The sequence below is a fragment of the Crotalus tigris genome, unplaced genomic scaffold, assembly GCF_016545835.1.
Source record: "Crotalus tigris isolate CLP2741 ecotype Arizona unplaced genomic scaffold, ASM1654583v1 scf7180000017568.12009008, whole genome shotgun sequence".
Lineage (NCBI taxonomy): Eukaryota > Metazoa > Chordata > Lepidosauria > Squamata > Viperidae > Crotalus > Crotalus tigris.
This window is the reverse complement of record NW_024096478.1, coordinates 6,744,067-6,757,845: the sequence shown is the minus strand read 5'-3', so window position 1 is coordinate 6,757,845 and position 13,779 is coordinate 6,744,067. Positions and strand designations below refer to the sequence as shown.

At 42.3% G+C, this 13,779-nt stretch overlaps 1 protein-coding gene across 11 annotated transcripts in view; it reads right to left on the bottom strand.

Moving 5' to 3' along the window:
• The window catches only part of ABLIM3 (actin binding LIM protein family member 3), a 180,789-nt gene that overhangs the window by 74,889 nt on the left and 92,121 nt on the right, over window positions 1–13,779 (bottom strand). For all 11 annotated transcript variants that reach the window (XM_039352477.1, XM_039352506.1, XM_039352495.1 and 8 more), the window contains exon 3: window positions 4,362–4,545. In XM_039352477.1, the coding sequence (XP_039208411.1) occupies window positions 4,362–4,545 (184 nt within the window). The remainder of the gene's footprint in view (window positions 1–4,361; window positions 4,546–13,779) is intronic.

The window sequence follows — 13,779 nt, the reverse complement described above, 5'->3', positions numbered from 1 at the left end:
ACCTGAATTAATCATTAGATTGTCACTACAATCAGAATTAGCCCTACACTTGCTTCACACTTGCTTCATCTCATTAATGCCACATAATCATAACTTATGGAGCCAGTTCCTGCCTAATTATATCCATCTTGTTCTCTCCGTGTGAAATTATTGTCTGCAAATTGTGAACATGCATTTTGTTTGTGATTCTCTTCCTTTAGAGAAATGACAAATGTGCACCACGGCTTTTGTTAGGAGGATGCAGACTTCTTCCCAGCAGCCTGTGCAGAATTTTTTTTTTTTCAGCACTCGGTTTGCAATTTGGTGCTCCCTTCCCTAGCAACTGCCTCCATTGCCAGTAAAGACAGCCGCAATCAGACAACTGCTATGAGAACCCACGGAAGGTGTATCTGTGATACCATTGATGATAAGGGCCGTTATGTCTTCTTCAGGTCTTTATGCTTTCTAATAACTCTTTTTTTTTTTTTTCACATTAAGGATTTGACTTTGCAAGGGGGATTGAAAAAAGCAAAGCAACACATTTTTCCAGGGAGGCAACTTAATTTGACTAGGGGAGAAAGGCAGGATGGCGGAAGCTTTTCATCATTTTCCACTCCTTCGCCATCCTCCTTTATTTTGCCTTGCTTTTTAATTATCAGTTGCATTTCTATTCCAATATTTCAGTATCAAACCAGTTAAAAACAAATATTTGAATGCAATCTTTGGGCCTTTGTTGCTGACCCTGAGGCCTCTGCTTGGAATCTCTTTCATGGCCTGCTTCGTCCTTCAGCAAAGCCTTCCCCAGTATCACTGCTAGTGAAGGATTATGGCAGTTTAAATCTGAGACAGGGAAAGATACCATTTGAAGCAGCGGCCTTGGACGGCATCATATGTTTTGGAAAGTATTTTTTGAGGTAAGGACCAGGAATCCATCTCCCTTTCACTCAGTATAAGCAGAAGAAGCTGATTCAGGTAGTCCTCGACTTACAACCGTTCAACTACCTCATAGTTCCCTATATCCGGTTAGATCCCACAGGCTGGGCCTCTTTCAGGCCCCATCGGCCAAGCAGTGCCATTTGGCGGGGCCGCGGAGGAGGGCCTTCTCTGTGATGGCGCCCACTCTTTGGAATCAGCTCCCCCCGGAGATTAGGGCTGCTCCCACCCTGTTGGTTTTCCGTAAGCTACTTAAGACCTGGCTTTTCCGGCAGGCCTGGGGTTTATAAAACCTTACCCCTGGATGATTGTTTTTGTATTGTTGTTTTGTTATGTTTTATGTATTTTTTATTGTTAGCCGCCCAGAGTCCTTCGGGAGTGGGGCGGCTTATAAATTTTAAAAATAAATAAATAATAAATAAATAAATAAATAAATTTAGTGACCGTTTAAAGTTACAACGGCACTGAAAAAAGTGACCTATGACCCTTTTTTCACACTTACAGCATCCCAATAGACTGTAAGTTTAGACACTTGGCAACCGGTTCATACTATGATGGGTTGCAGTGCCCCAGGGTCATGTGACCAACTTTTGTGACCTTATGACAAGCAAAATCAGTGGGAGAAGCCAGATTGACTTAACAACCAGGTTACTAACTTCACAACTACAATGATTCACTTAGCAACCGTGGCAAGGAAAGTTGTAAAGTGAGGCAAAACTCCCTTAACAGATGTCTCACTTAGCAACAGGACCACCTGTATCTAGTTTTAGAAGAAGAATACCAGTGGTCAGAAGCAAGTGACAGATGACCTCTGGCGAGCCCGGGATAGGGGTCATTCCTCTATCCTGGTGCTTCTTGACCTCTCAGCGGCTTTCGATACCATCGACCATGGTATCCTTCTGCGTCGTCTCGGAGAGGTGGGGGTGGGTGGCACCGTATTGCGGTGGTTCTCCTCCTACCTCTCTGACAGGTCGCAGTCGGTGTTGGCAGGCGGACAGAGATCGACCCCTAGGCGCCTCGATCATGGGGTGCCTCAGGGCTCGGTCCTGTCCCCCCTCCTGTTTAACATCTACATGAAACGGCTGGGTGAGATCATTCGGCGACACGGGGTGAGGTATCATCAGTACGCGGATGATACCCAATTATATATCTCCACCCCGTATCCTTTCAGTGAAGCAGTCGACGTGATGTGCTGGTGCCTGGAAGATGTGAGGGTCTGGATGGGGGTGAACAGGCTTAGACTCAACCCTGACAAGACCGAGTGGCTCTGGGTCTTGCCTCCCAAAGGTCAACTGGATGGTCCATCATTAGTCATGGGGGGGCAAATTTACCTCCCTCAGTGCAGGCACGCAACTTGGGTGTCCTCCTGGACTCACAGCTAAATTTGGAACGACATCTATCGGCTGTGGCCAGGGGGACCTTTGCCCAGGTTCGCCTGGTGCACCAGTTGCGGCCTTATTTGGACCGGGAGGCTTTACTCACGGTCACTCATGCCCTTGTCACCTCAAGACTGGATTACTGTAACGCTCTCTACATGGGGCTACCCTTGAAGAGCGTTCGGAGGCTGCAGTTGGTTCAGAATGCAGCCGCGAGAGCGATTGTGGGCGCGCCAAGGTACGCCCATGTGTCACCTATCCTCCGCGAGCTGCACTGGCTTCCTGTGGGTCTCCGGACGCAATTCAAGGTGTTGGTTATCACCTTTAAAGCCCTTCATGGCATAGGGCCAGGTTACTTACAGGATCGCATACTGCCGCACAGCTCCCAGAGACCGGTGAGGTCCCATAGATTGGGCTTCCTTCAGGTCCCGTCGGCCAGACAATGTCGGCTGGCGGGCTCTCGGGGAAGGGCCTTTTCTGTGGTGGCTCCGACCTGGTGGAATCAACTTCCCCCCGAGGTTCGAACTACTCCCACCCTGCCGGCCTTTAAGAAAGCCGTTAAAACTCTCCTGTTCCGGCAGGCCTGGGGCTGATGTCCCCGGGGGGGGGCGGGATATGATCGGACATGCTGTATGATTGTATTATTTTATTGTTTTATTGTTGATGATTGTTTTAATTTTGTACGCCGCCCTGAGTCCTTTGGGATTGGGCGGCATATAAATAAAATTAAATAAATAAATAGTCCTTGACTTACAACCACAATAGAGCCAAAATTTATGTTGCTAAGGGAGATGGTTGTTAAGTGAATTTTGCCCCATTTTGTAGACTTTTTTTGCCACAGTTGTCAAGTGGATCACTGAAGTTGTTAAGTTAGTAACACGGTTGTTAAGTGAATCTGGTTTCCCCATGGACTTTGCTCGTTGGAAGGTCACAAAAGTGGATCATAGGGCCCCAAGACCCTGTAACTGTCATAAGTATATGCCACTTGCCAGGCATTCGCATTTTGACAACCTGAGTGCTGCAATGGTTGTGCGAAAAACGGTCCTACATCACTTTTTTCAGTACCGTTGTAACTTCAAGTCATCACTAAATTAACTGTTGTAAGTCAAGGACTACCTGCAATTCTTGCAGTAACAGAAAATATATGTAGCTCAGGATTGAATTTTTCCACTTCTATGTTTTCATTGCCATGCTGGTAACATCAATTATTTCACCAACTGCTGAAAAGGAGAGGTTTTTATGGGCAGGATAAATTATTATTTGGAGAACAAGGAAGAAGAAAAGGAAACAAGCAAAAACAAAACGAAACAAAACACACTGTTGATGTTGAATTCCAGGGGAGCACATCAGGCTAGAAAGGCAAGGCATTTAGGCAACCATCACTTTCCAGAGAAGATCTGCCAACTGGGGAGCAAATTCTAAGGGTGGAGGCCAAGCTTCTCCTGCAACTGCTGGACTGGGATCAAATCTTGGTACCGGCTGAAAGGAGATTCCAGTCTAGATTCTGTTTTTCCCAAATAAAAGGAATCAAATTTGACAACTCTACCCTCCCCCGTGTCTGATAAGATGCAGAGGCAATGTACAGGTAGCCCTCAACTTACAACAGTTCATTTAGTGACCATCCAAAGTTAAAACGGCACTGAAAAATGTGACTTATGACCGTTTTTCACAGCTACCACCTTTGCAGCATCCCCAATCGTCATGCGATCAAAATTCGGATGCTTGGCAACCGGTTCATATTCATGACCTTTTGCGACCTTCTGGCAAGCAAAGTCAATGGGGAAGCCAGGCTCACTTAACAGCTGGGTTACTGACTTATTAAGTGCAGTGATTCACTTAAGAACTGTGGCAAGAAAGGTTGTAAAATGGGGCAAAACCCGCTTAACAAATGTCTCACTTAACAACAGAAATTTGGGGCTCCGTTGTGGTCGTAAGTCGTATGCTGATTGCAACAAAGCTGTAATGCAATCTGTGGTTTAACATGAATACTGCATTTTTCCCCAAGGGGGATTCTGCTCACCATCGTCGTCACTCCTGAGGGGTTCACATGTTGCTGTCAGACAGTTGACTCACCTGCACATGCTGCACACAAAACACTTGGGATGGTAAGTCCGGCCCAAGGCTGAGATAACTTCTCCAGTGATGAAGTCTTGGCAGCTGTCACAGCGGGTGCCATAGAGCTGCTGGTAGTCGTGGGTGCAGATGTATTCCCCATTTTTAAAGAAGAAGCCAGACTGCGCTAGGTCACAGCCACACACTAGAGGGGAAAGTACATGCAGAGATTAAAAAAAAAGTCAGTCCTTTCACCTCTCCAAATAGGCACCTTTTTGTTTTAAAACAGCAGACACTTCTTGAGGTGCCATCATAAAGATGGGGTGTCTGTGTCATGCCTAAAGCCTCGTTTGTCAATCAAAGGGGAGACATTTAGGAGTTAAACCTTGTCCACGCTTCACAGCCAAGGTGAATGGATCCACATTTTGTACAGTAATTTTATTGGCATCAGCCCCATTGCTTTTCCCAAAATATAAGAGTTGTGTTTCTTCCACAAAACATGACAAAGTCGGAAGGGACCTTGAAGGTCTTTTAATCTAACTTCCTGCTCAAGCAGGAGACCCTATACTAGGGGTAGTCAACCTTGGCTCTTTTATGACTCGTGGACTTCAACTCCCAGAATTCCTGAGCCAGCTAATTCCTATACCATCTCAGATAAATGGTTGCCCAATCTCTTCTTAAAAATCTCCAGCATTGGAGCACCCAAAACATCACTTTTAGGAAGACCAAATACAGGGGGACCAGCCATACTTAGGAATTCTCATCAGCCAGTCGAAAACTGACTTCCTTCTTATATCTATGACCCCTGGCTAATCTCCACTCAATGTACTCGGTCATTCATTTCACAAATTGGAATGGCTTAAATGTGTCTTCCGAATCACCTCCTATCAACTCAGCCTATTCGCTCTCTAGTATCTAAATATTAGATAAAGCAGCCTGACGCAGGATTATCTGAAGCCGCCACCTGTTTTTTATCCCCTCACTGACACCTGAGGCTTGACTGGTGCCGGCATGTGAGAGGGTCTTTCCATGGCGCAGCTTTGGCAGGCCCTACGACTCAGGAAATCCTTTGGCTTCTCCCTGATGACAATCTCCCTGATCAAGCTTGAAAGCTTTTCTGCTCCAGCATGCCTTCAGCCAGTTTTTGCCTTCTGCTCTGTCAGTTCCATCTTTGCTATCCAAATTACATGTTCTGCTCTCTGTTTTTGTTTATTGACTTTTTTCATGTACATATTTGCTGGGGTTGTCAAGGGCCACTGTGTGTGTGTGTGTGTGCGTGCGCGCACACACACACACACACAGGATCACATTATGCAATGCTTTCCTAAGGAGAGGGTGTGTCTAATGAGATGCTTATGTGTAGGAGTTTGTGCAAAACAATCTTTAGAAAACAAGTTGGACAGGAAGCCATACAAAATAATTATGGAGGTACAAGGCTGCTGCTGCTGCCCCCTCTGGATGACTGGCACTGGGCAGTGTGATCTCAGTACACTGATGAACTCCCTATGTGAAAGGTCCATCTGGTGTGTTAGAATTGTATCAGTGTTCTCTGGTCACAGGTCACCATTAGATACTATAGAAGTGCCTGAGCCAGTTTGGAGTTTCTCTGCAATGATGGACTCCGAGTCACCTCAGTGAAACCATTTCTTGAATTGTAAGGATAAATTTCCATCCTTCTGCCACCCTCCTCTGCCCATCATCAAATAGTAACTTCTTATCTACCATCCCTACTCCCTACAGACTCTAGGAGGGCAAGATACATCTTGTAATGTTCTATAATGCCTCTGTTGTGTTGTTAGCACCATACAGTGAAAATAAAGCAAGGTGAGGGTGGGGGAGATGTTATGAAGAGAGATTTCTGCCGAGAGAAAGCCTGGCCTGGGGAATTGGCTGTGAGCCTTGGTGCATGACGGCAACAAGATGTGCCCTTTTGATTGACTACAACCAGACAGGTTGAGAGGCTGAGTAGGCTAGCAGAGGGGCCACTGGTGTATTGGATCTTTAATGGCAACTGGTGCCATGGGAAGGAATGAGAAATACATTGAGTGGAGTTCTTGTCTTTTCAGAGACCTTGGCCTGTAATTCTCCAGTGAGGCAAGGGAGAGAAACAAACTGGCAATGCAGTGAAGAAATGGCTCAATTACTACACTCACAAGATATGACCCACTGAAAGACAGATAGTCCGAGCAGTAGTTTTTGAAGCATTTTGCAATTTTACAGTCACACAGGCAAGCTTGCCTCAATTTACCGCTGTCAATCTGTAGTCGCCAGTAAGAATATATTTGGGAATTTTACTCCCGTTACATCAGGAAGACCCAAACTGGGATAAGTTCCTGAACAATTTTGGAGTGGGAGAGGGAAGACTACATTTATTTTTCAAATATAGTTTTCTGGGAAGGTTAAAAAGATGAACGAGATCAAGATAAAGCAATAGCGGCAACATGACCAATGCTGAATTTAATTTTAAAAAACAGAGTTAATTCATTTTCACCCCACATCTACATGCTGCTTCTTACGTAAGACTTGCCTCTCTCCTTTCAGTGATCTCATCTGCTTCATCCAACTACAATTTTCTCAATATTCCCATTCCTCTCAATCCATTCATTCCTCTTTGATATATGCAACATGCAATCTGATTCTTGTTGACCAAAACATCTCCATATACTTTGTTGGTATATAATCCATATTAATTCTTGAGGCTCTTCTTGTTTTTTTGCCACACAATTGCCACTGAATTCTATTTGTTTTTATGTTTCTCCTGACACACCTAATGCTGATTTCCATATGACAAACTTGACAGAGGTGCATTCTTACATGCAGATACTTTCATTTTTCACATTTCATTCATCTCACATTATCAGACATCTTCTATAAATCAATATTTGTACATTCCCACATTCATGCATCTCTGCTTCTGCTAAGGAAAAAAAAAAAAAAGCCAGTCTGGACACCTACTGTCTGGCACAACACATCCAAAACTTTGCTGTTTCCTTTTTGGGCTCCTTTGATTAGAATTCTGATAAATAACTTCCAGGTGTACTAAACAAACTAATTTCCCTGTAATTCATTTTTGTTACTGCTCCCTTTGTGCCAGAGAACAATAATGGCATCCCTTCTATTGTCAAGCACAAATATAGCATACACATACACACACACACACACACACACACACACACACATATGTTGTGTGCAGCCATTCCATAATGAGACCATATTCATACACATCGTTCTTGGCTTACGTCCATTCATTCAGTGACCATTACAGTTACAGCTTGGAAAAAAATGGATGTACACAGTGGTGGGATTCAAATATATGAACAACCAGTTCTTTGTGTGGATGCCGCTTCCGAAAGTCCATTCTGGGCCTGGGCAACAAAAAATTAGCTGCCGGTTCTGCTGAACTGGTACAAACCGGCTGAATCCCACCACTGGATGTATGACTGGACTTAGAAGCTCTGGCTATTATAGCAACCCCATGGGCATGTGATTACAATCCAAATGCTCAAGATTCTCAGCTTGCAATTATAAGGTTGCAGATAGTGCTGGCTGATCACAGGCAAATTCAATGGAAAGCCAGCAGTCAAGGTGCAGGTCACTCCAATACGACACTCTTGTTTTTTCTGTCTGATGCACCACCCCCCTCACCCACACATGGCCTGCATTGACCCTCCCAAACCCCCTCCTGACTTGCATGTGGCCTGCACCAGTCATCCCAGCTCCTCCCCCCAGCCTCTGACTTCTATCTAGACCAGAGGTCCCCAACCTTTTGGGCACCAGGACTGGTTCCATGGAGAAAGGTTTTTCGGTGGACCAGGGGGTGCGTGGTTTTGTGTGCTGCCTGCATCTTGCGGATGGGGCTTTGCTTGTTTGTGCAGACCGGTTGCTGGTATGCTGTGGCCTGGTACTGGTCCATGGACCGGGGGTTGGGGACCCCTGATCTAGACTGCACTGGCCTCCTCCAAACCCTGTGGCACTCTCAGGCTCCTTACTTGGGATTTATTTCATGACCTGCTGTGCATCTTGGGGTTTACAGCAGCAACTGGGACTGCTGAGACTGCCATTGCCAAAAAATATTGTGCTTTATGGCTGCATTGCTTAGTGATTACAATCCAGGTCCCAATTGCCATTACAATCTGAGGATTATTGGTATCCTAGATTTCTCCAAGTATGTCAGCTACACCTGCAGAGCCAATATTTTCCTAGCATTTATGTTTTTCTTGCCATTGTTTTTTTCTTGGGCATTAACACTTATAGCATTTGTTTCAATCCCACTTTTTGATATACAGCTGTCTTTCTCATTTAAAGCATTTTTATTTTTGATGCCACTTTTCCTGCTCAATGATCTTTGTTTACCCTCATCAATCACTTCCAAAATAATGTTTACATTCCATCAAAGAGTCAATCTGATGTAGCAGTTAAGGCATGAGGCTAGAAAACAGGAGACTATGAGTTCTAGTCCTGCCTTAGGCATGAAAGCCAGCTGAGTGACTTTCGATTAGTCCTTCTCTCTCAGTCTAACCCACCTCACAGGGTTATTGTGGGGAAAATAGGAGGAGGAAGGTGTATTCGATATGTTCATTGCCTGGAGTTATTTGTAAAAATAATTAAGATGGGGTTAAAAAATATTTTAAAAGCCCCAATCTGCATTTTCTTTGCCTCTTTCAATCCTTATCTCCTCCTTGTTCTCCTTGATTGCACCTATATTTTCTCTCTAGACCTATTATTCAACAATTCTCTCTTGTTTTCATTTTTTGCAGCAATCTTCATTTATTTTTTTCCCTCAGTCACTTCATCTTTCCACCAAGCATCCTTCTCCTTACTTCCCATTAGGGAATAAGGATTTCCTTTTGCTTTGGAAGCAAATAAAGAGGGCTGCCAAGTTCTCTCCTGGTGGTTCTAAGTACCTTTTGAAGCTGGAGACAGGCTGAAGTCTTTGTCTAACAGAATAATCAACATCAAACTCCAGGGGGCTGGAGACATACACTTTTCCTGTGGTGTTCTGAAAGCCAGCAGAGCCAATAAAGTCTAGGAGCATGAGAACATTCAGATTTGCTTGAATTCCCCCCCCCCCGTACATAAATCATCCATGTACTGCTAAGAGAAGTTTGTTTTGTATAGACTTCCCTGGTTGCAACTCAATGAATCAATCAAGATATTGCCCTTGGTCTGACTTATGGACTAGGTCACTAGGAACTCATAATACAGCTGCAATATGACATGCTGATTCTTTTTTTTTCATCTGTTGTTCATTTTTCTCCTTGGAGGCTGATAAACAGGATGATAATACTGCCCCACAAGTAGGCTATAGAAGAGTTTAAGTGTATATGTGTGGGGGAGTGGTCTTTCATGTTGAAGGAAATGTTTACCAGTTAGATTCTCTGGGCTATATAACATATTACTTAAAATGACTGCAGAAATAATTTTCTCAATGAAAGTCCCACTCACAACCACAGAAGGCTGATTTTGGGAGATGGGTATGTCTATTATATTTGAATAAGTGAATAAAATTTTAGGGTGGATTAGACAACATGCATTAGTTAATTGCACAACTATGCCCCTATCATGCTACAGCAGTGATAATAATTCTATGTTCCTGCAATAAAGAAGACTTCTTTTATTAAGCACTTTCTACATCCTTTTTATCCTCAGATATGATTATGATTAAGATCAGTGGTCAGATATTGTGGATGTTTATGCAACATAAAAAAAATCATACCTGGGTTTCTCTAGGTGCTTTAAACTGCTGTTGATTTCTTCATTTACTGTGATTTGTTTACTGAATATTTGTGGAAGATAATCTGAATGAAATCACATTTATTTTCCAAGCTGAGTGCACCAACTTGGAAAAAAGAAGAAGCTAGTAATGAATTTTTTAAGAGTTGTAGAAGACTGTTTCTTAAAAAGGGGTAAAAATGATTTAGTATATGAACAAATGCTCTTTGGAGCTACTTTCTCCAGGGGCTTGGCATGTGAACGTTCCAGTGCACTGAATTAGAATAGAATAGAGCTAGAAGGGACCTTGGAGGTCTTCTAGTCTAGCCCCCTGCTCAAGCAGGAGGACCTATACAATTTTAGACAAGTGACTGTCTAGCCTCTTCTTAAAAATCTCCGGTGATGGAGCGCCCACGATTTCTGGGGGCAAGCTATTCCACTGGTTAATTGTCCTCACTGTCAGGAAGTTTCTCCTTAATTCCAGGTTGCTTCTCTCTTTGATCAGTTTCCAACTATTGTTTCTTGTCCTTCCCTCTGGTGCTTTGGTGAATAATATGACCCCTTCTTCTTGGTGACAGCCCCCCAGATACTGGACCACTGCTATCATGTCTCCCCCATTTCTTCTTTTCTTTAGACTAGCCAAACCCAAGTCCTGCAGCCGTTCTTTGTATGTTTTAGTCTCCAGGCCTTTAATATCTCAGTTGCTCTTCTCTTTTTTGTGATATAGTGACCAAAATTGGCTGCAGAATTCCAGGTGTGGTCTTCATTCCCACTTGCTTAATTTCTGGACCTACGCAAGTGTGTTCATTGCATTCAAACATGTTTTGCAATTCTAATCTAAAATCTTGTTTAAATCAGCATGCATCCTTTCTCATCACAATTAAAACAACTCGCACCTACTCTTTGGGATTTGGAAAGATACTATACAATTAGATCTCAGTTTCAGTGGCTGTTTTGGATGACTGAGGACAACTTGGGCAATACATAAATACAGTGTTACAAATAATCAGTTGCATGATCTTGCTTTCTGAGATCCATTGGGTGGGTGTGGGGATACTCAAGTGGCTTTCTGTTATCTAGATTGAAGCCCCAGGTTAAGGTTCTTAAGATCCCAGGAGAAGAAGGAGGTGGTGGCAAAGGTCAAAGAAATATGCTCATGTACATAGCAGGTCCAACAATCTTATTCTTATTCTCCTTATTCTCTTATTCTCCTTCATTGGTACAAACAATCTTGGTTTGGCAGAATGGCTGTGAACCTTCTTCTCATTTGTCAGCAAACAGAAGGAGGAAGAATTATGGCATAATGGAAAAGCAGGTGTCTTTCTATTTACAGGGCAAGACATCCTGGGATTTCTGAATGGAGAAATTGTAGGGTGCCGGTCAGTTGATGTGAGTTCTATTAGAATAGCTTGCTAACCACCTTTAACTGAATTTCCTTGGGTAATTTGGATTTGAGATAGAGGTGGACAAAAAATGTGTACAAGCTACAACTTCCTGATTGTCCTAAAGATTTAAATATGAGGAAGTTTTGTGGTTAATTATGGAAGCTTCATATAAGATGAGAACAAGAGACAAAATTTCACAGAAAGACTATTTTTGCCCTTGTTTTTAATTTAATTGCAAAAACATCTAGCAAGGTTTGGATGGAATTCCTTGGGCAATCTGAAAATGAACTGGATATATTGTACAATTACATAAAAACCCCAGGCAAAAACAATTCCCATGAAACACTTTTAGAATGTGACGTGCAGCTTGTATATGAAAATTGCACTTCAAATCATATATATTTGGTTAATATCCCCTTTAAACAACATTTGGCTGGTATTTTAAATAGCTATTTCTTGTGTTTTATGTAACGGTATAATAAGTTGAATTCATTTTTGAACTATCCCTGTGGAAGAAGTTTTCTTCCGAAATGCATTTTGTATTTTTTTACTTTGCATATAAAATAACAAATAAAAAGGCAACAAAAATGTTTTGTTTTCCTATGAGGTCTTTTCTTTTCTGTATATTTATTTAATAGCTAAGCACACTTTGTTCCCTTTTAGAGTAAATACCAAAACAGGCAGCAGGACCAAAGAGACATTGCTTTGCTTATTTAAGTAAATTGTTACTGTTCATGACCATTCTATAGTTTAAGAACTGATACGATGGTACTTCTATGCTTGTTTTTCACCTAGGTTTTCATGTATTAGTGCATGTCCTCATTTTCTTGCCATGCCATATAATGCCCGTCATGAAGCTTTGACTGTCAGGAGCCACATGTGACACTGCATACAAAAGTCTTGGCCATCTTTGGAATTCTTTTCCATATCTGTTTCCTGTTACATGGGATAGTTTTCAAATGCCACATGTGATCCTGAACGTATTTGGAGACTAAATTGCCTTCTGCTGAAAACTGAATGTTGTGAAGTACTAAATTATGTCCCTGCCCTACTGATGGAAGGGTGAGTGGGAGGAGTAAAGCAAAGAAACTGAAAAATTAAACCCAGAACAGATGTGAGTGGGCTTCTTGCTGCATTTATTTGAAACAGCTGCTCTAATGAGTAGTAACCAGAGCTATAAAGGGTACAACATGAATTACAAAAGATTCATCCCATTCCCAATTCACCACTTCTATTACTTTAACAAAACAGTGAGTTTTTCTCACATTAGCTAGCACTTGTGCCTATCATCAAACAACACAATGGCCTGCACCAACGCATGCATACAAATTTATTTGAAATGATCTCTCTGCCTGTTAGAGAATAAGCAATGGGGAACCTGAGGTCCTGCAGATATGTGGGAACTGCAGTTTCTAGTATCCCTTGCAACTATCATGTGGGTCTGGAGATGCTAGGAGTTGCATTTATGTCTAGAGACACACATTCTCTGGGTACCGTATGTCAGAAAGAGACAGAGAAAATGCAGAATTGATCTTGGACATAAGGAAAATGTTGAACAAGCTGTTATCGGGGGACTTGCAGAAAAGATTAAATAGTTCTGAGAAAGAGGAAAGTGGAAGGAAAGAAGCCCAATGTAATCCCACCTTGCTTTGTTTATTATATGGTGGAACAAAGAGAGATTTGGATAGGCTTTCAAGACTAATATCAGAAATTCCAGGATAGCTCTTGGTTATTCTACCTTACAATTCGAGGGGGAGAGAGGAAGGGAGGGAGGGAGGGAGGGAGAGAGAGAGAGATCATTCTTAGTATAGTTTTTTTCAGATTAACAGGCATGACTTCCTCCCGAATATCTTTGAAATTACACATCAATGAAGATTCTTAGACTTCTACTAAAAATCTCTAGGTAAATTCATGAAAATACCATTGTGGAGGCTTTAGGAATGAGTAATAGACTGGCTTTAAATGCACATCTCCAGTTTAAGCAAGAACCTTCTCACTTTTCCTAACCCCAATTAAACCCAGGTTCCTTTTTTTTCAAATTTCTGTATGCTATCAACTCTACCTACTGACCTATATTGTGGCCAAAGGAACTCATTTATTGGTACTCTGCAACTGCTTAAGGACATTCCATTTAGTTTGCACTGTACTTCTTTCTAATCCTAACACCAAGTTTTCAAGGACCAAGACATGCCTCAGTTAAATTACTTACAATTCAAAAAATATGCAATGAAAACATTTTAACTGAGGCATGTCTGTCTTCTGTCTTGGTCCTTGAAAACTTGGTGTAGGAATTAAATAAATAAATAAATAAAACAATTATATAATTAAATCAATCTAAAATA